General features: G+C 32.3%; 2 protein-coding genes across 5 annotated transcripts; both read left to right on the forward strand.

Annotated features, from left to right (window-relative positions):
• The first annotated feature begins 4,613 nt into the window (after positions 1 to 4,613).
• LOC120341107 (uncharacterized) lies at positions 4,614 to 5,933 on the forward strand. The gene is made up of 2 exons (XM_039409549.2): positions 4,614 to 4,875; positions 5,219 to 5,933. The coding sequence occupies exons 1-2, from the start codon at positions 4,674 to 4,676 to the stop codon at positions 5,437 to 5,439; spliced, it is 423 nt and encodes a 140-aa protein (XP_039265483.2). The 5' UTR covers positions 4,614 to 4,673; the 3' UTR covers positions 5,440 to 5,933.
• A 5,697-nt stretch (positions 5,934 to 11,630) lies between these two features.
• On the forward strand, positions 11,631 to 18,237 carry LOC120341540 (uncharacterized). 4 transcript variants are annotated; one of them, XM_078120230.1, is made up of 7 exons: positions 11,633 to 11,838; positions 12,478 to 12,591; positions 12,967 to 13,023; positions 15,521 to 15,625; positions 16,599 to 16,727; positions 17,166 to 17,235; positions 17,522 to 18,184. In XM_078120230.1, exons 1-6 carry the CDS (start codon positions 11,689 to 11,691, stop codon positions 17,211 to 17,213), a joined length of 603 nt encoding a protein of 200 aa, XP_077976356.1. In that variant the 5' UTR covers positions 11,633 to 11,688; the 3' UTR covers positions 17,214 to 17,235; positions 17,522 to 18,184. The 4 variants fall into 4 exon arrangements, with proteins under 4 accessions (XP_077976357.1, XP_077976356.1, XP_077976355.1 ...); XM_078120229.1 differs by having other exon boundaries at positions 11,634 to 11,838; positions 17,166 to 17,262; positions 17,521 to 18,183; XM_078120228.1 differs by having other exon boundaries at positions 11,634 to 11,838; positions 17,166 to 18,194.
• The last annotated feature ends 3,891 nt before the right edge of the window (positions 18,238 to 22,128 follow it).

Below are 22,128 nucleotides of genomic sequence, written 5' to 3' on the forward strand. Positions count from 1 at the left end.
TTTCCAGCTTCATTGGTTTAATTTATGCAATATTTGTTGTTTGTGACTAAACAATGCCAGAATTAAGTGGGAGAATATCACCTTCTCCTCACTAATTAAACGTAATTTGTACCTTCCGTGTACTTAAAACAACTTACAAATAAGAAAAACTGATAAAAGAAAAAGAATAGAATCAATTTTCATTTTGAGAAAAATTTCCCACGACATGAATTACAAACATAGTCTTTGTTAGTTAAATTTATATATTCTAGGAAAATTAGAAGCCTCATTTTGTAAGTATTTGTTATTTTTTAATTAAAGTTTAATATACTGTATGATTCGAAAAAATAACTTTCCGGAAACTCAATTTGAATACCGGATCTGATTCTTCATTTAAAGGCTGAGACCTTATGTAATATTTTAGCTAGAATAGCTATTTATATCTGATTAACATAAGCCAAAGTTAACCATGGTCTCACCATGTTTGTTCTATCGTGTTTGTGTGGGACTCAATGGGGGGTCAATTGTGAGATCACGAAATATGGGATTACCTGATCCTATTTTACTTTATAAAAAATTCGGTCACATCGAAAAGCGGCCTGGCTTTGTGTAATTAATCACTTTAACCCATTTGGCATTTAATAAAACATTTGAAGTGACATAGCGGAAATTAAATGTTCAATGGGTGGATTTGCTCGCCATCGGAAGAGTCTTCAGCTCTTCTAGTGTCTCTTTGATGTGATTGCTTTACTTAAATGACGTAACTTCGTATTACGACATTTTTCAAACATGGCATGACACACAGCAGGTGACCACGCATTACGTAACTGGTGCTTTCCATACCGCCACCCATCTAGTTCTCACGCAACTAGTAATATACATGGGCCATGCTACGTTAAACTATATAGTTTGTTTGACTACAATGACGTAAGGCTGATAGCCCTCTTCATCAGTTTCATCCAATTATAAATTAAATCCAGCACACGATTGCCGAATCTTTTTTTTCCAGTGGTATAATATCCCCGAACCCTATGTCAAGCCTGGATTCAATATAAATATTAATTCAATGATGTAATGAACAAAATAAACCCGGATCATACATGGCATATCATGGCGACCTTATCTTACATAGATTTTTGATATTTTTGTTATTATGGCATGGCGATTAATGGTGCGTTTTGTAAATTTAAACCATTAAGTCAAAGAGTAAGTATATCGCAATTTGTATATTTCAAGCAAGTCAACACTTGAAATACATATGGATAACCTTTACACTTCATTTTTTTACAAACATCATTGATGGATTGAGTCATGCTCACTTTGGTGACACGGAGGAAAAAATGAATTAAACCAGAACCGTGAGGTTATGCTCCCAACGAAATTTTCCTATTGTCTTATTTTGAAATATATAACAGGACAATGATCACGTTTGAATTATAAATCGAAAAATGCCTATCTATAGTCATTCAAAATCGATAAACCTGTTTTCGGAAATTATAATAAAATAATTCAAATTTATTCTGGAATTCACGACCCCGATTCACACGAAACTAGTAGTTTGGGGAACTAAATAGCAACGGAAAATAACACGCGAACAAATATGCAGAAGTCGGTTGTCTTTTCCTCGTTCAAGCAGTATCGGTAGCAATATTTAGAAATATGCATGCATGTTTATACATGATACTGGAGATGCGGTCCAACACGATAACAGAACGTTGTATTTAGCGAAAGCTCCAGCTTTCTCTTGTTGCGATTTTGGGACCCTATGTAACGAGTGTCTCACAGCGTGTTATCACATGGCTGATCGATAGCATCAAGAAGGAGTTGATTGTATTTTTAACCATCACAAACAAACGCTTTGGATTTATCTGGAACTGTTGTGATATCGAAAATCGTGCAAAGTTGAGTGTAACCCATTGACATTAAAGTGTTTTATACGTAAGAGAGGTCAAATCACTGTGTGGCGAAACTAGATCATAACTGTCAGCAACTAGTTAATTGTAAGATTTGGATTAACTCGCCCAGAATGTTAAGTACGTAATACAATGTACAAGATCGTTTTTCACAAGGCTGTACTTTTGAACATGTCACGCAACATGCTTCAGAAAGATTTTTGCACGATGACTCTCGGACCTAAACATGATAAGGATGCATATCCTAATGCGTGGGTGGTGGCAAGGCTCAAAGTAGAAAGTATTTTCAGATTCGTTGACCGCATCTGATGGAACTTGAACTTAAATATCAAACTCCATGAAACCTTTTTTACTCTCACTACTTAAGTGTAAATTTAAGTGGCTTGACTCGATATCCCGTCAGCTATGAATGATTCAGCAGTTAATCAGTTTCTTGTATAGTTCGATAAGCGGACAATACATTCATAATACCGTGTACATAAAATATCAATCACAAATAGAATATAAGATGACCTGCCAAATTCTATTTGAAAAACTAGGAAATGTATCTGACTTTGACATATAAAACTATATTTGTTGCCTAATAGACCATCTGAATAGAGGCAAATAGTACAGGGCGAATTCTTACAAAAACAGAAAGAGTGAAATATAGCAACATAATAACAAAGGCTTTCATTTATCTGAATGATATACAAACAACATAAAATCTTCATTTGAAATTGTTTCAATATCATGCAAAAATTGATTCTCCTGCAACTCAATTTAATTCAGAGATATAACCACGAATTTATACCATAATCAAATATGCCGCATTCCACGAACTTGAACGTAAATTCGACATTTAGTTATGTTATATGCAAAAACGCTTAATAATCTTTGTGATATACTACTTGAGATTTCCATGAGGACGAAAACAGAACACAAATTAATATGTGTTATAAGTAAGATATGCGGTGGAAATACACATTATTCTTCATAACTCTAATTGACGTCCTTCACACTTCCCAATTAAAAAGCCGTCAAATTCATTACGGCTTCAATGTAAATGACTCTAGCTTTGGGAGATTTGCTTGGGCTCATTAAAAACTATATTCCTGCCTTGAAGTATTAAGTCCTCAAGCGCTAAAGGTTATTAGGTGAAGTTAACATTTTTTTAGGTTCAGGGCTGATACCGATTTTCCACGCTAACCAATACTCTATTTGTTGTATTTTAGAAATGTTTTGTCGTCGGCGGTGATAAGAATATGGAGGTTGAGGTAATAAAGATCATTTTGTTTACAGTTCTATTCCCTCGCTCAAAATTGTTTTGCCACAGCTAATCGCCCTAATGCGGCAACCCCCATCGTTGGTTTACACTTGTTAGAGAAATACAACTAACGATATTTTAGTATTTGGTGTATGTTGTCGATAATACATGACGCTCCTAAGTACCTTGTTTCAAGTCTGGCCAAACGGAGAGAACTACTTCGTGAAACATTTTTTACATTTGTAAGACTACGTCGTCAAGTTTGACACTTTTATGTTTAGCATCCAAATTATATATTATATGTCACGCTTGGCCTACCATGTAAAATTGGCACATATAGCCCGCGATTGGTAAGATGAAACAGATGCGCCAATGAACACGTAATTTATTTTTAGAATAAGTACTTCATGCAAATAGCAAATGTTTTTCTCTTTTTTTTTGATTATTTGACAGATATTGTTATAAAAGGAGATTGTGGATGAATATTAAGTCAGTCGAATATATTTACTTGATTATGGTAAGAACTAAGAGTACAAATAGATGGTTATTTGTGATTCTGTGAGCGTTGCAACAAGAAACATCGTTGGCTGCAAGTAAAAATGCTTGGGTTTTTAATAAATAAATGAAGACGGCAAAAATCGTGTTCCTAAAAAATAAGTGAATGTTCATTTAGAGGGATTCGGTCGGGGTCAGTATAATGGCGAGATCATAACCTACACTTGAACGTAGATATAATAATTGGTTATGCTGAAAAAGACCGGTAGGGTTTCAAATATAGTTTGTAGTAGTAGATCTTCGCATAAAATAGCCATTTACCTAAAAGATAGTTTGTAACAAGTTTTCGTTGCAGAAAGGTAGTGACATATCTAATTATCTAAACAGACTTTTGAACCTAAATGAATATTGCTTCAAATACGATAAAATATTTTCTAGTAAGAACAAAACAACGTTGACATGCCAACGTTACATAATATTCAATAATGGAGATTAATTTAAAATCGCCTGTTCTACTATTTAAAGAGACTCTAATCATCCAAACAGACCAATTATTGTCTCGTTATAAATTGGCATTGACCCAGAATAGACTAAGAAATAATTGTGATATGAATATTATGAAATTTTGCTGAATTTGTCACGAATTTGAGGAAGTTCCAACCACTCTAATCACAATTAAACTTAATTTTTGGTTGAGTATATTTATTATTAGAAAAATTATTTTTCCTTCACGCTTAGAAACTCCAAAATAGGATTTAAAATTGGTTAATTGCAACTGCTTCGGCTGCGCAATGGACGATGGTACTTTAATCTGTCTTTTACCGAAATCAATAGATGATATGCATGGAAATTTGAACTTTAGCTTACACAATGAAAACACGAAACAAGAGATAGTAACCATTATACGGAACATAGATCAAGATATGTGCGAATGAGACAGTATTGTAGTTCCAACGGTCAGACTTGAAGTTACATTTAAAAAAAAAATTATTTGCTTTTAGAAAAATTAAGTAACTTTGCTTTGAATATACTGCGTCAAAATGATCTATCGTCAAGGATGTATTGTCGGAATTTTTCTTGCTGTAGTGATTATTTTGAGAAGTTGTGAAAATGTGGACTCAGCATTGAATCGACGATCCAGCGGAACTCTTCGAAAGTGTGGCAATAATGGAAAAGATTTTATGAGATGGTTTTGCAAAGACGCGTCGTTCGATTTTCCCTTTCCATTCAACCGCATTCATAGTGAGTACATTCTTATTCAAACAGTATAAAACTGATGACGTTGTAAAATAGGATTTCTGAAGTATAAGAGGAAAGTATATAAGGAGAAATGAATCATTGTGACAAAATAATAAGCTGTGTTATTCTTTATTTATTAAATCATAAAATAAAAATATGAAATTCCGATGAATCAGTCGTCATTATTTGTACAGGGAAACTTGATGTATTTAATTTTTTAAAACATAAAGAGCGACGACATGCTGACGAATGCACAAAATGCAATTCCAAAATTGTGTACTACCACTCATATTCAAACATCGTTGACCTTGATTGTATTTTATTCAAAATTTTACTCTTTTTACAGTTATCTTCAGATACCGAGCGCCGTTCAAAGATCTCTATCCGTTCCAACATCAAGCTGCAGTTTGTTGTAGAACCGGATGTAATGAGAGTGGATACAAAAGAATGTGCTATTTTCACAAGAAAATAAGAAGATGCGAAATGGCAATGAATATGTTCTCTGGAAGAAAAACAAGCCGACGAGTTCACGCAAGATGTCGATCTGCCCTGGCCATTCTTTCCTAAATATTGACAAACACTAATTGGGTATAACCATTGGTATATACCTATACACATATACACACACATTTTGTGAGTTTTAGAGGTTATCCAAATGGCCTGGCTTGGTTTGAACTGTCCATTATGCTTTTGGAAAATACAAAACTTATGATCGTTATCACGAACAATCTCGAGGCAAAGAATAATTTTGTTTGAGACATTTTAACTAGAAATGAACACAATTTTGTTGATATGTTCCTAGTTATGATCGTTGTAAAATTTCAGTAGAAGTTCAATATAAAAATTTTATTTGAAATAAAAGTTACCGTAAATGACACCAATCCATAACAACCAAGTATTGAACAAATAAAACCGACTCCAAGATTTAAGCTGCAAGCATTTTTTTTGTAAATCAATTAATTAACATGGTTGTTTAATTTTGCACTGTGAATATTGTACACGGCCTATTGTGACTTTCAATTTTTTTTTCCACATTTTTTCTTTTGCTGTAATAAAATTAAAATGCATGGAGCAGTTTGTCAAATTTGATATCGGTAATAATGTTGTGGAATGATAGCGTGGCGTCTAATTACTATACTTTGAAAAGACTATAAAGCGAAAAGGCCACAATGCAAACTTTTTCTCGTCTGTTAAAATTAAAAAAATAATTCAGATTCAGTCATGATACAAAATATTTCATTAAAATGTGGTATAATTTGATGAAGTATTATAGACATTGAGACGCCTAGTATGATTCAGAGAACAAATAATATAATAAGATGATTAAATGCAATTATTGCAACTAAAAGGGCATCGCTTTTCGTGTAACATAATGTCATAAATCAGGGAAGAGAATCAAAAAATTTGACTAAAAAGGATGTCCCGACGGAAACAGTATTACAGATTTTGATAAAATCTTCTGTGTTTGACACACGACAGAGACCAACTACAGAGTTATGACATATGAAAGATTCGCATGCGAATGGTATTAGAGATATCACAGATTCGTCATTCAAATAATTTAACAATGATACCAGTAAAAGTAATATGATAGAATAAAATCAAAATCAGAAAATTTTTGATAAAATCTGATTAAGTTTGATGAAGCTATGGTTGTGATATTGACAATAATTTTTTAAAAGAAATACTTACGTCAAAATAATTGTAAAATAGGTATCACATTTTTTTTGTTATCCATCTAACAGTTTAAAAGAGATCTAAGCATAAATATTTTTCAATTAAGAAAAACTTTAATATAATAAAAACTACTTGCATAACGCCAACCGAACAATGTGGTCGATAATTGCCCACTTTTCTTCTTTAGTATAAATAGATAACATATTTTTCAGTAATTGTCTTCGACCTATAGAAATTATAATTACAACCACACTGCTAAGAAACGAAGGAAATTTTCCACATTTTACTGAAGTTTCGGCTTAATCTCTTGGTAATCTCAAGGTGTAAAAGATTGGAAATTCATGCAAATTTATATGAATTTTCTGCATTTTCATCTTTAGCAGGAAAACCCAACTTGTTTTTTAAGTTGAAATGTATCATAAATGCCAAGGATGGGAAGTCGCCATTTTGCAGTCATGTACAACAGACAATTTCAAGAGGTTTGGCATTTGGTGTCTGACATTAAAAATGGTGAGTTTGAAATCCTAATTTCGTCGCACATTAGCTCTAGGGGTATATATATAAATGTGTCCTGAATTAAACAGTTAGTTGCTTCAGCCATAAATGTGGATTGATGTATTCGCTCCAGTGTGTAATAAAAATAAAACGTTTTGAAATGATCGATAATTTGCAAAAATTACAAAAGTCAGATCTTCTTAAAAAAGAGTCATTTGCTGTACGAATGAACAACTAAATAAAAAAAAAAATAAAATACAATTTGTACCAATGGATGACCAGTTCTTGTACATTTGCAAGCAGAGTTATCGTATGTGTATATGGTTAAACAATTTTATGATTATTGTTATATACAAATATTGTATGTTGATTATGGTAGTTGATTTCAAATATAATTCCAAAGAAACGGATAGAGAACTATTACCAAAAATTGGCGACTTCATTTAACATTTCGTCTTCAATTTACTTCAGTTCTATACTAAAAAAAATTAGATTATTGAACGATAAAAATGTCCTTTATGTGCAATGTAGAGTTGAAACAAAATATACATGAATTTTAAACTCGGAAAATATTTTTAAGAAATGTTCATGTAAAATCAAAACTAAAAAGTCGTGATAACTTTCTTGAGAATCCCATAATTTTGTAAATCGAAACTGATAATTGAGTTAGCTTTAATCTACCATTACTCTCTCAACCATTTTTCTTAGAATAACTATGAATTGGTCAGCCGGCCTCTTGGATGGCAGGTAGATGTTTCTTTGCAGCAACAGATTTTTCATGTACATTCTTTCCATATGCATTCTATTGGTTATTTATCACGAGCTGTTTTTAGTTGTAATGGGTGAACTCAATTTAAATTATGATTACTTTTTGAAATCCACAATTTTTTATATGCTGTTTAATTTCAAAGCGATATTTCAGTTTTATAGGTATATAAATAAACGGAGGATCGCAATACAAGAAACGCAATTCCGTCGAAGTAAAAGAAAATCAATAATCCCAATAAGTCAGATTTTGTACTGAAAATCAATACTACGAATGTTTATGAACAAACTATTGTATGAAAAGTTTTCAAGGGCTTAACTGGAATAAGAAAAATACTCTATACTTGGAGCAATTCCCATTTTGCATATGATAATATTTTGAATTTCGAATCGTCCTTGTATTTTCCTTCCAATAATCTATCTATTTGATACTCGTGTTGTAATTCATAATATTCGGAAATCATGATTTGGTGATAACAGTTGTTATAGGCTCAATTATAAGGTTGAAACATTGCAATGTCACCTGCCATTTCCGTATGTTGTCACGACAAAAGAAAATAAGATATAATTATTTGAGATAAACGTATAAAATATACTACAATTAGCAAGACTTTGTTGAAGCACTGATCGAAGTTAACCATTACCTTTCAAACATTCGGTCAAGAATTGAAATGTGTTAAAGTTGTAGTATAAACTGAAGCTCAAGTCACTAGTTCTGAACTGTAATGTTTTAAAATTGACATTAAACCTCATATGAGTCGTGACCAGATTGAAGTATTGTCCGAAACAGTAGTTTTAAAGAAGTTTCTATACAGTGACTCCTCCACACTCCTCTAAAATTTCAAACACCTCTCCAATTTTAAGGTGCAACACAAAACTTTGGTTCCTAACTTAAATATAATTGCATTTAAATATTTAAAAAATAGTGTATATACTATGTAGCATACTGGCCCTATACAAGCAAAATGAGCAATATATCACGAAATGAATAATTTGGGGGGAGTTAGTATTTCTTATAACTTTATGATGTCTAATTTAAATTTTGGGAAACCGTAATATACGCATTGTACGTAAATATGCAAAATACATTCCATCGTGGAATAGTTATTGCTTGAAAAATGCTGTTGCACTTTTGTTTTACCTGTTCTTTTGCCGTTTACACGCTAGTGCAATATTTCAATCTGAACTGGTGCCAAAATATCTCCTGCGGCATTCCTGGATGATAATTTCGTGGGAAAACGACTCTTATCATAAATATGCAACACATTCGGATGTTGGAATTGTGTAAAATCTCTGGCGCCACTTTTAATTTAAATTTCGAACTATTGCAGAATCATTTTCATTTTTAGACCAAATTTGTGCAAATTGCCGATTTGTGTATTTCGCAATGTTTCACGTATATTGCTGAAACAAAAAAGCCTGTCGTATGTTGCGCAACTATACCACCTCGCGGCGTACATTTTTTAAGTATTTGAATAAAAAAAATATTGCCACCACCCCACCAGGCAAGGCCAATACACAATGAAATTATATTTTAGATATCGTATGTAAGCATAATAACTCCGTAAAATGTGGATATATTTTCACTTTTACAATGTACATGCTTGTGCATTCAGCAAGTGCACTTAAGGGAAACTGTAACGGGATACTTTCGATACCGAGACGCTTTGATTCCGTGTGAAATGGCTAGCCAGCGTTGTGGCAACATGCTGTTTAAAATTTCGTTTCAATATAGAATAAAACAATCTATAAATATGCAGTTTAAAAACATGCATTGTTGTAAAATGTAAATGGACGTATTAGGCCTTCCCTACCCATAATACCAGAACATATATTGCACTCATAGATTCAGAAAAACGGGCAGACCAGATTTTTCGTTACGAATGTTTGTATTAAATCACATAACTCTTTTTATAAATAAAGTATGGGACTTGTCAGTTCCTTGCATTTGCGAACCAGAATCTGCAAAACAATCGGTTTATGGGAGAACCATCTACCAGTTTTTGCTTATATATTGTTTGTTTACATCAGGTTGATAAAATTGAAAAAAAATAACTGGTTTACTATTTTCATACTCGATACAGACTGGCAACGGACGAGAGGCCGTAGTCCGCATACGGTTAAAGTTGTACCATCGGATTTTTCTCTCCAGGATAAAAATGAAAATCCTATCCTACTAAGACCACATGTTTGTGTTGTCGTATTAATTAACAATTTCTTACTTATAATGGATACTATTACATGTGCAAAAAAGATAAAAACCTTTTGTCTGGGTGTTGAAATGGAACATTTTCACTATTGGTACCAAAGTTTACCAATAACGTTATTTCTATTTTTTAAATGCTGCACACACTAAAGCAGCGATTTTCTGCGGTAACAGTATCGGATAAAAGTAAGGAGGGTGTTTATACAGAGACCTCTGGCTTTAAAATGGATAAAAAATAAGTTGAATTGTAGGCCAAATTGTGGAGATCACATTGCAAAAAAGATTTGGGATTTTTCTCGTACTGGAGTTTAGGATTCCCGTGTAAGTGAAATTGAATGAAGCAAAACGAGACAGATTATGACTGCATTGAATGCTATATGTAATATCAATCAAAAAGAACACAATTAAATATGAGCTATAAGACGCAGCTATAATAAACCTTCATACGCGTCATAAAGTCGGATAAAAGGGAAATAATGTTTACTTTTCGCGATTTATATCTTTGGATATTGTTCTTCACGTTCATCTAACATAAATATTTCTCAACACACCTTATTTTAAAGCTCAACAATAAATACGTGACCATAAAGGCATGAAATTAGTTAAGAAGGTAACAAGCTAGACTTGGGTCAACAATATGAGCTAACTCACGTGTAGAAAACAAAGGGGGAATTCTTTGCAGGTGACTAACAACAGTAGGCTTGAATAGAATTCGATATTGAGGTTTGAAGAACGTCTATTTAACAAGAGGAGATTTACACAGAAGAAATTTAACGAAGCACTCCTTTTCATTAGTATTGATCATTAAAGCGAAACCAATCTTGTCTTTTACATATTTAGAGGTTGACAATGCGACAGGTCTGTAGATTAATTTCGTGCTTCAGACGCGAGTCCCTCGGGAAAGCAAGCTGATTTGTCTTCAATTTAAAGTCATCAACGGTCTACTTGTAGCTTCTAGAATGCTGTGAAGTGATTCTGATTGTGAAAGTTTAATTGTTCAGCCCTAGCCTGGGGCATATTTAGTAACACTTTTTGATTTTAAGCAGAAAATTTTCCGTTTGTTTATCACTGATTATCTCTTAAAGACGTGACGTACGAGAGTAGCTTTACGACTTAGCAGGGAAGGTCAGATCTGGTAGAACAGAATAACTTTGTTTGAGAAATTAACACCCAATGCATATCACACACAAATGTTAACAAATTGGGTCGGTTACTTATATGCCACGTGTTGTAATCAGTATTTATTTCAGTATATCAGTACGTCAGGATATTTTAATTTTTTTTATGGTCTATTAAGCGCTATATTAAAAAAAAGTGACAGTGGAAATGACGGAACAAGGGTTGCAATATTTTATTGGTTCTCATACAATGAAAACGTTATGTATTTCTGTATTTACGATATATTTAATGAGATCACAAAATTCGCGCTTTGGGAAGTCACGAAGCTTATTATGATATAATTTATACCATGTGGCGTTTTATGGAATAATATTTTATAACTATCAGAAGGGATATATTTATTAGAACGGTTAGCTTGGTCAGCAGGTTTTGAAATATTTCATTGATTTCAAAATTGATTTCAGATTGTATCAAAATTTAATCCGCTTATCAGGTTCTGATTTAATTTCCAAAAATCTTGCATTCACTTTACAGTAAAATTAGGACGCAACTAGATGGCGGATAAAACGGCTGAAAGCAGTTCGGAGATTTTGGATGAACCTCAGGAAGAACTTATATATTTGAATGAATCATATTCGGGGGAGGAGAATGAAAAAGAAAAGATATGGTTGAAAGAGCGAATACCAATTGTTCATAATTTAGCGGTGAGTGGTTTCACAACAACTACGCAATTTTTTTGTTTGTTCTTGAAGTAAAGACATATTAGTAGAATCATCGCTATTATAACGTATAAAATAGCTATCAATTAAAGTAATCAACAATTCAATCATAGATTGAATGTACAATGGTGGAAATTTACTTGAGCAATACAGCATTTGAAAAAAGCACTCAAAATGCCCTTTAGATGTTTTGGCATATGATTAGGCAATTAATTCTATATTAAATCAAATGATCTAACTGTGATTTTTATATCACATTAGATGGCTCATCTGAAACGCCCGACTTGAACACCAATCTCTGTTATCACTTCAGATATGCTTACTTCAAACTTTTAATACAAAATGTCTCCAAAAATTGAAAGCTAATATTTAATGTGTTTTACTTGTACATTTAGATTGCGCAAATACTTTTTGCAATTATGTCGATGTGTATATCCGCATTCATCTTAGCATGTAAACCTTGTGAAACTTATCAGTCAGCTGGAAATCAGATGGCTCATCTGAAACGCCCGACTTGAACACCAATCTCTGTTATCACTTCAGATGTGCTTACTTCAAACTTTTAATACAAATGTCTCCAAAAATTGAAAGCTAATATTTAATGTGTTTTACTTGTACATTTAGATTGCGCAAATACTTTTTGCAATTATGTCGATGTGTATATCCGCATTCATCTTAGCCTGTAAACCTTGTGAAACTTATCAGTCAGCTGGAAGCGGTGTATGGTGTCCTGTATTTGTGAGTATATTACATAAAACAGATTGCTATGTATATCTAACCGACGTGTCGGATGTACCATAATTATTACATGGCCTACAGTCCGCCAGTGGGTAGTTACTTCACTTGATGGTAATTTTACTAATTTCATTCAAAATCATTACTCGAAACCATGCTTCAATAATCTTCATAAGAGGTCCCAAAGAGTAGCTGATGAGACTATATGAGCTGATACATTCTCAAAATGTATCAATAAACTTGAATAATTATGCAAATTGTTGATTTATATTGATTTTAGGGTCAATTGAAAATCGTGTCATCGATCAGTGTAACTTTCAGTTTTAGTGTTTTTTTTTCCGACGATAAAATATATTTTTAATTCCAACTGTTTTTCAGTTTTTAGTTTTGGGGGCGATGTGCAGAGGAAATAAAGACGACATGCATTCTTACAAAGTAAGCAATTTAAATTTTACGTGAATGGGAAAATAGTACCAAAATTGTCATTTGAAACAAAACAAATTCAAGAACGAGCATGCTCATTATTCGTCTCTAAACCTGAAAATTTGTAATTTTACAAACCTGTAAAATTGAGCATTTTTTAAAAATCATTGCTCCTATAATTCTAGACTATTCTGGTTATGCATAGATGAAACGAAACCAATCAACTTTACGTTCCAAGTCAAGTATTGCACATTATTCTGTCTCGAAAATCAGTTAAAGTCAAAGGCGTAATTTATTTATTTTGTAAAAAAATTGTTTACTAAGTATTGCGTACAGAAAAATTTGCACTCTCGTAATGTCGCTCATATGGGAGGATACTAATTGACAGCTATCTCTTGAGATATCACACCGATTGACGTCAGATGTTGACCTGAAAAATTTTGAGATATAAAAGCATTCTCAGAAATTTCACAGCAAAATAAACAAATAAATTTCGAGAAATTGTTAGAAGCAAAATGACTTTGGCATCACGTCCTAGATGAAAGATTTGGCCGGAATATTCAAAAATCCATTTTAGTTCAAAGGTTAATGAGGTGAAAAATTTAAAATTTGTAAACATGCCAACAAACTAATGTATAAACTATCGTACTTTCAAGCGCAACAGTTGAGCAAAATCTCCCCAAAATTGTCATTGTTACTTCGATGCATATTTTGAACTAATTGGTCGTAATAATATTGCTCACAAGTATGATAATTTACGGATGACTTTCAAATAATTTGTTTAATAACGGAATAATTATTTTTGATACTACGGCGAAGCTCCCTGTATTGCATTTGTAAATTTGGAAAATTGTTCCATCAATTCGATTTTTTATGTGAATGTATATAACATCGAAAGCTACAAATTGAGTGGGTTGTAACGAAAAGAAAAATTCCTGCCATTCACTTTCATAGTTAAAAGCTTTTAGCATTTATACAGAACCTAGTTAGGCTCGTGAGTTAGGCCGTGAATTAGGCTTTCAAATTGAATTTGATCGTAATAGTGGGGCGATTGTGAGAAAAATAATTTAATTGAAAAATGTACAGATCATGTCCACACTTGCGCTTTTTCATTACATTAATTTATTGCTTTGAAAACCCTGTATAAAATCATTCAACTGTATTGGTGAGCGTTGTCTAAAATGTTGTTATGGCCTACACTCTTCGAAACAATAAGACATAAATTATGCATTTCTTGCATTAAAACCAATATTAACAAAAGTGAAATAGTTGACGATCAGTCCCATCTTTTACAAACATGCTTCTTGGAGAAAGCTAATGCAAATGAATATTCCAAAGACTTGACTTGATCCAGCTGTTCTTGGAATTTGTACTCGAGAACCACTCTAAAACCATCCAGTACGTTCAATGAGTTCTGACTTCATTCTATTGCTACCCTTTTTGCAAAGCTCACGATTGCGCTGTTCCCTCAAAGGAATTAATTATCTTATGCCGCGTATGCTTCAAGGATTGGACACGCTTCGGAACGCGCTTATCTATAATACCATACATACTTAGTTTGGTTGTGAAAAGCCAAATAATTTACCCTGAGCTGATCATTTAACAAAGGATTTTGTACATCGCATTCCATTAATTAGAAGCTTACTCATTTGCCGCCTTCGCATTTTGTACGTTTCTACAAGAGTTATTCTATAAACAAATACCACAATGTTGTGAGGCATGTTTTAAGGTAAATATATACAGTAGGATGATCCTTAACTAAACAATACAATATTACCATACTCTTATCTGGTATATTTTATAGAAATCTAAAAAAGGTGGTATTAACCTCCTAATTTCTACTTTGGACTTTACTAAATACTATTTGCATTAGATTATTTGAAAAAGTTTTTTTTTTGTTCAAAAATCTTTTTTGTTCAACTCCATATAAAGTATATATTATGTAAAACGATCTAATCAAGAATCGTATCGGGCTATTGTCTTTGAAAACGCTGTAATCTTCATTGGTTTGACCTATTATGAACGTCAGTATTTTGTGAAAAAATAATTATCCAGATTCGCCCAATTAGCAAAAGGGAGAACGGATTTATAATTTTTTTTCGGTAGTTATTTCTAAACGCTCTAAATCTCAATGCATATATGATCACTCTATTCAACTAAATAACACTACATAAAAACGCAATTCGGTCTAGGAAGTAGTTTGTATTAACCAAACCAATAAAACAACACAGTTGGACAGATACAGATGCCTAATATAGTAAATATTATTTGGAATAAAAATATTTACGACTCGACATGCGGAAGTAATTACCAGAAAAGCCATTGGGTCCCATTATAAAAATTATTATTAAGTTTCGACTGACTTAAACTTATCAAGCATTTTACGTGCATAACTGTAGTATATCTAAGCGTGATTTATTATAATTATTGCTTGGTCGAGTCAAACACAATGTAAAATTTCTGTGGGAATTCAGACCCAAAACATGAATTATTGACAAACCTATTTCAGATTATCTGCACTTTCGGTCTAGTTTCAGCCTACTTTGCCATCCTAATGATTGTAATCGAGACGATTGAATGTGTATCTGCTTTTCAAGACAGTCCACAGAACTTGGTATTTTGTTTATTCCTATTTTCTTATTTCATGTCTTTGTGATTATATACCACGCTGTGAAATTAATTAACTAAAAATGACACCATATTTAATTTGAATCTCAACTTCATTTTCATGGTTTAATTGTTTTTCATTTGCTCAAAAATTATTACAAAGTTATTATGGTAATGAAGATTATTCCTAATTATCACATTTCAATAAAATGTGATTTCTAAAAAAAATGGGGTCCAAACCTTACTATATATGCTATGAGTGTTGGATTTTCAATGTGTTCCTCATTGTAATGTTAGCTCGTTCTGAATAGAATTTCCCTAATCATCGGTCGAGCGATTTCGTTTCCATTCAAAATATTCAACAAAACTCCCAATTTGTTATACCGGCATGTTTGGTATGTTTTGTGGTTATCGTGGAGAAACTATACAGCTAGGCCAGGTTTGAGTTATAAATGGGATATCAATGTATCATATTTGGCTACAAAATGCTCTGAAATAAGCAATACAGTATGGAATTAAGCTGCCATGCATGGTGGATACTAGCAAGTTTAACCATATAAAACCTCCTCTCAAAAATGTAGTAACTCAATATGAATCATTTGATTCACAATTACATGATTGTTATTAAACATATCCATAACTCGTTCGAAATTAGTTTCAATGTAGCTGAAATGCAAATGCTTCCAAGCCGACTGATGAAATAGTTTAGCGATTGTACAAAATGACATAGGCTTTACTGAAATATGATGTAGTTGTTTTGATCGAACATTGAGAATATTTGGGCAATTTTGCATTCACAGTTTTGACAAAAATCTACCAGTTTCTTTCAAAAGATCGTTTTCCCTGCGCGTTTGTGTTCACAATAAGTTTTATGACATGGGTGTGTATTATTTACAAGTTTACGAGAATAAATATCAAGACGAGGAGCTCTTCTAAATCGATTATTCCCTCCCTTCATGATGAAAATTTCTTATATTCAGATATCTGCAACAATGCATATCATATTATTTGTAATAGCAGCAGCGGAATTCGTTTTGATTGTTGCAACAATTTGTTTGCATAAAAGACGGAAATTTTCTGAAGAAGGGAAATCGTATGATTTAGTCATGGTAGGTAAATAATAATAAATTAATAATGAATATAATAATGAATATAGTAAAAATAGTAATTTTCAAAATTAAGATATATGAGGTATATGTGTTTTACAAAATAAGTATTTATGAGAGGCAAAAATCAAATGCAATTCACAATTGGTATATTATTAACAACAGATAAGTGCAATCATGTATAATATCATGAATGTTTTTTCCAGTATTTTTGTTGAGCAAGCGCACGTCGGAATCGCTCACAGCACGTGATACAGCATTTTTCTTAATTAGCAAATAACCCAGGAAAACTTGAAACAAATTAATGTAAAATGTCTTTTAGAAAACTCCCAACTTCAACTATTAATTACTTAAGAAAAATTAATCCAGAAAAAAGCAACGCAAATAACCACAATTGAGCTCTTATTCATATCTTTCATTGATGCTTTTTTTCTTTTTTAGAGTTCTACTGACGATTGCATCAGTACTCGACTACATGCGCTGTCTTAGAATATATGGAAACACATCTGTAGTAATGTTATATTCATTATGATTATGTGTTATGATTTTGAAACATCTTATTGTTATTATTTTATTTCCTTTTTTTTACAAAACTAATAGTTTTGCGATGTGATATTTAACTTTAGTCACTTTTTCAATCGTCGTCGAATATTACTGATGGATATAAGATCAAGTGACCAACGTATAAAAATATATTAAATATTCTAAATGCCCACTTTTCAATGTGCTGGCTAGGAACACATCTATTATGAGTAATATGTATCTAGTTTATATGTATCTTCATTTTTGTTTTACAGAGTACAAAACAGTCGCTGGATTCATAATTTTCAAAACTACTATTTGTATTATATTGTTAAAAATTTTAATTCCAATCATTTGCTATCTTGCCAATAAATATGTTGCTATTGTCTCAGATTTGATATGTTTCTAATTTTGGAAAGGCGCCACAACAAATGGGAAATGGTTTCAATTATTTTTGTTTCTAAAATAAATTTTTTTTATTTTAATAATTATTGTTATTTAGATGTGTATTGCTAAGATAAATTATTGGTAATACTTGTGAGTTTCTTTGAGTATGGGTGAATATTCGCACATATTGTATAAAACACCAATATAATTGGATTTCCATATTCTAACTAGCCATAGACATGTTAGCCTACGGTGTCAGTCAGTAGATTTGATTTGAAAATTCACAGGTCCACAATCAAGCAGGAACAAAAAAATCGGTGACTACTATTCGGCTTCAGAAATAAACTCATAAATGCTAACCACTTTTAGGGTTTCATTCGAATAAGTCATAGCCCACAAAATCGTAGTATGGAGTCACTTTATTTCAATAAAATAGAACATGTTGGGTTAAGTTTCATACCTGCGCTTTGGTATATCAGGATAAAAATTGGTCGCGAATAAATTGTTTTATTATAGCTCCATAACGCCATCCAGCGAGTACACGCTAACAATTCTATTGATAAATGAATGATTTCTATGACATCTTAAAAATATAGAAAACGTCTTTTAATCAATTTTCCGACAACAATTTATAATACTTTAATAAATATATTATTGAATGCAGACATGTAGCAAACGAATTCGAAAAAATTCTTGTTTAATTGACCCCAGGAACGAACAAACAAGATATAGATTAGTGATGAACACAGTGAAACTAAGCATCGCAATGTACCCACCCCATCAGTCGACATTATGACGGTTACTTACTAGAAAAACAAACAAACTTTTTTGCTTGAATCAGAAAAATCAGAGAGTCAGTGGACGGTAGAAAAAATATTTAAAAATTAAGTCACTTAAATTCTAAAAATATAAGACACATAATTTAAATAAACCCAGTTTTGTACATATTACAAATTGTATGTGTTTTATATAAAAATCTATTTGAAGCAGGGATGTAAAAACTGCGGTCCGCGGGCCAAATGCGGCCCGCGAAAAAAAAAGCGGCCCGCGGAGTAGTGTCGATTTTGAATGGTGTATGCCCGCGAAACGAGTTTTCAGTTTAGTTAATCTGGTACGTGAAAGCAATTCCAACGTCTTTGCGTCGCAAAGAATATGTCAGTACCTGATACCAATGTCATATTGGAAAAACTAGCTTGAAAAATCCTGTTGCAAAATACACAGTGTTATAAAAACGTGTTTCTCACTGAATTTGTTAAAAGTCGGTATGACGATAAATTTGAATGGCAGTTTTCAATTTATGCGTTTTAACTCAACATTTCTGCAAGGAACCCTAACAATACCCTAAGATCAATAACAAAAACAAACAATTTTTTGTGCTTGCAACCACAGTAGAAACTCAACATACGCAATTAATTCGTTCTGGAAGCCCCTTCGTAGGTAGAAAATTTTGCAAGTGAGCATTTAACGTGTACCCTTAACCGTTATAAGCCCCCAAGAAAATAAATTACAATAATTGTTAAATTCCGTAACAAATATCAGAATTAGATTTCGACATAATAAATAGAAAAGGTACAAATGGAAAGATGAAAGAACAGACAAATACCGAATAAAAACTACGAACGGTATGTTTGTTTACCTTTGGCGTTGTGCAGGCGGCAAAAATTGACTTCTATTACGGTAAAAAATAAGATAGTTGTAAAATGTTTTACTCTCGCAATAGACTACGGTTGGAATGATATCCCATTTTTTATTTCTTGTATTTCATAGAAAACCAAGTCTTGATAAATTATGGGAACGATGGAATAGATTTAGGAGATGAAATTATTTTGAATATTTTCATGTCATGGCAAAGAAAATACATTGTTTATGATTTTCATTCAACAGATCTTCAATCAAAGGTCTCTTTGGTACCATTATAAGAATCAGAGAATTAAGATGTATACGTAGTTGATACAATTTTGCATTAGAACTTTCAATCAGAACTTTTGAGTTCGTATTTTTTTACCGCATCGGACGATAAAATTCAGTAGGTTGGACGGCGCCACCTAACGACAGATCAAACTGATGAAAATAATGTAAATTATGTTCCATCGAAATATACTTATTACAAAAATAACGATACATTTACATTTGCTCTCTTTTGATCACATTTTGAGTAGTTTTACGGATTGACTAAATACAATTACAACTCCAATGTATAAAACCAACCATCAGCAATTTAAACGAACAAATAGTTTAAAAAATACCTGAGGGAGTCGTCAGTATTAAAAAGAATTATCAGAGAATCAATTTTTTGAGAATAAAAAAAGTGCCACAAAAATATATAAAATTATATCAGGTGCGTATTTTTAAATGTCTATTCGTTTCAAATGATTCTTTTGTGTACCTCGTGCTACATATACATATTTCAGTTTCTAAAATCAACCACAAAATTGAAAATTTATGTACTTGTAAGATGCGATCAATCAAGCACACCGTGTGGTAAAAAGGACGACGAGACGGGATTTTTTGCTTTTTGCACACTAAACCCAGTCTTTATTGAAAACTTGTAGCTCAACAATAGCCCACTGTCTCATTGTTTATTTACCTTAGTGTTTGAGCCACTGAATTTATTTAAAAATGATTAAGCTAGTCTTCAGAAATATTCTTTTTAAGCGTTAACAAAGCATTCAATTGTGAGGTACATGTTTATTGTGGAATCTTGTTTGCCCCCGAATGACGCAAAGTCTCCCCTTTTGGCGACAATGTGCCTATGGTCGAATTGTGTCGAACGAAATGAATGCGGCTTTTGTGCGAAATTGCCAAAAGTAAATATTTGTATTGCAGTTATGTCATTCTTGATTAAATAATCTCTATTTAATAAAGCTGTGAATACGCTGCTCAAAATTTATCATTCACTATAAATACTGATGAAGTACTCTTATCAACAATAACATTTTACCAAAGCTCATGAGTTCGTGTTTAATCTAACTACCAATAATCCATCTCCATGTGTGGCTTAGTCAAAACAAAGCCTAAAGTGTTTTGTCCACTGGCGATTTTAATAAATTATATGAACATAATATGAATTCAAGAAACATAAATACCATCCCATTTAGCGTTTCAAGCAGGAAATCAAAGGAGGTGTTTAGACTTGCCTAAACTAATATTGCACCAATTTTGATCTTCTTCGATTGACATATATAACAATTCTGACTACTAAATCAATATACTAAGCGACTTGAGCGGAAACGATGCTATTGGTTTAGCACCCCTTGTGTAATCAACTCAATAGATCGGTTTGGCTTTCGACTTTAATATCCTTTTACGGCTTGGCACACAATTACGTCTATTCCGTGCTGTACCATATATTATTCTGTTTCACATTGATTATTATAAAAGTAGGATCGTTCTGGAGTCTAAAACGCGTTTGACTCCCAAGTTGTCATATCAATATACCGTGGAATGCTAATGAAATTTATGTTGCTTTTTAATTATATAAGCCAAAATAATCAAACTCTAAAAGTAAACATTTGAAAGAAAACATCTAGTCCGGTAATAGCGCGCTTCGAAAATTGATTTTCGGACCCCACGGAGTCTTGTTGCGCAAGACGTTCTGCTTTTTCTCATCGGAAAAGAAAATAAATCTTAAATGATCTGTCGACTTCAAAAGATCGTGACGAGAAATATGAGAAAGGTCAGGAAACTTACAGTATTATATAAATTCTAGAGAACTCAAAGGCTAGACTGTTACAACAAATCATAATTCAATGCTACACCCAAAGTGTGGTTTATCCCTAATGTGTGTTTTCTCTTTTGTTATTTGCACTCGGCTCTTTGTTCAATTTGATATAAGATCGTTTCACCACTTTTTCCGCCAGCAACTTATTTATGTAGCACATTACCAGTAAAACATTTTGCCATAGTTACCATATTTAAGAAAAACCCATTGCTTAGTAAACTTCAAAACATTTAAAAAATATTATAAAATGTATGATATCAACCCATAATTGCTGGTAGATGCTGTACAAGAATAATCCACTGAAACACAATGATACGATGTCTAAGACTGACGTTGCAAATTGTGAATACACTGTTCATGGATAGAGCCCATGGACGACTGCCAAAGAAGAATAAATTGCAATTGAAGATGACTGGGGACCATCAGAAAGTATTGTGCTAATAAGGGTTTAATTTATCATAAGATGGGATTGAAATTGAAAATAAAATGAAATAGTTTATCCTCAGTTGAAATTTTTGTGGGTGATATCAAATACTCATGTATACTTTTAAGTAAATTATTAACACCAGTAAATTACCTAATGCACTATATATATATATATATATTATATGAAAATATTGAATGATGCTTTCAATGTTTTGGACTTATTGTTTAGCAATTTGATAGTTTGCTAAAATTAAACACTAACTACCTGCAATACGCATTAAATTGTTATTCGAGGGATTGTAAAATCTTAAAAAATAAATATGAGATATATTAACTTAATGTGCAGTA

Source organism: Styela clava, chromosome 14, assembly GCF_964204865.1.
Source record: "Styela clava chromosome 14, kaStyClav1.hap1.2, whole genome shotgun sequence".
Taxonomy (NCBI): Eukaryota; Metazoa; Chordata; class Ascidiacea; order Stolidobranchia; family Styelidae; genus Styela; species Styela clava.

Bases quoted from the DNA above. Each gene is read 5' to 3' on its own strand.
- LOC120341107 (XM_039409549.2), top strand. From the start codon at position 4,674: ATGATCTATCGTCAAGGATGTATTGTCGGAATTTTTCTTGCTGTAGTG. The intron at 4,876-5,218 runs GTGAGTACATTC...CTCTTTTTACAG, and splicing joins TCCATTCAACCGCATTCATA to TTATCTTCAGATACCGAGCG.
- LOC120341540 (XM_078120230.1), top strand. From the start codon at position 11,689: ATGGCGGATAAAACGGCTGAAAGCAGTTCGGAGATTTTGGATGAACCT. The intron at 11,839-12,477 runs GTGAGTGGTTTC...TTGTACATTTAG, and splicing joins CAATTGTTCATAATTTAGCG to ATTGCGCAAATACTTTTTGC. The intron at 16,728-17,165 runs GTAGGTAAATAA...TTTCTTTTTTAG, and splicing joins AATCGTATGATTTAGTCATG to AGTTCTACTGACGATTGCAT.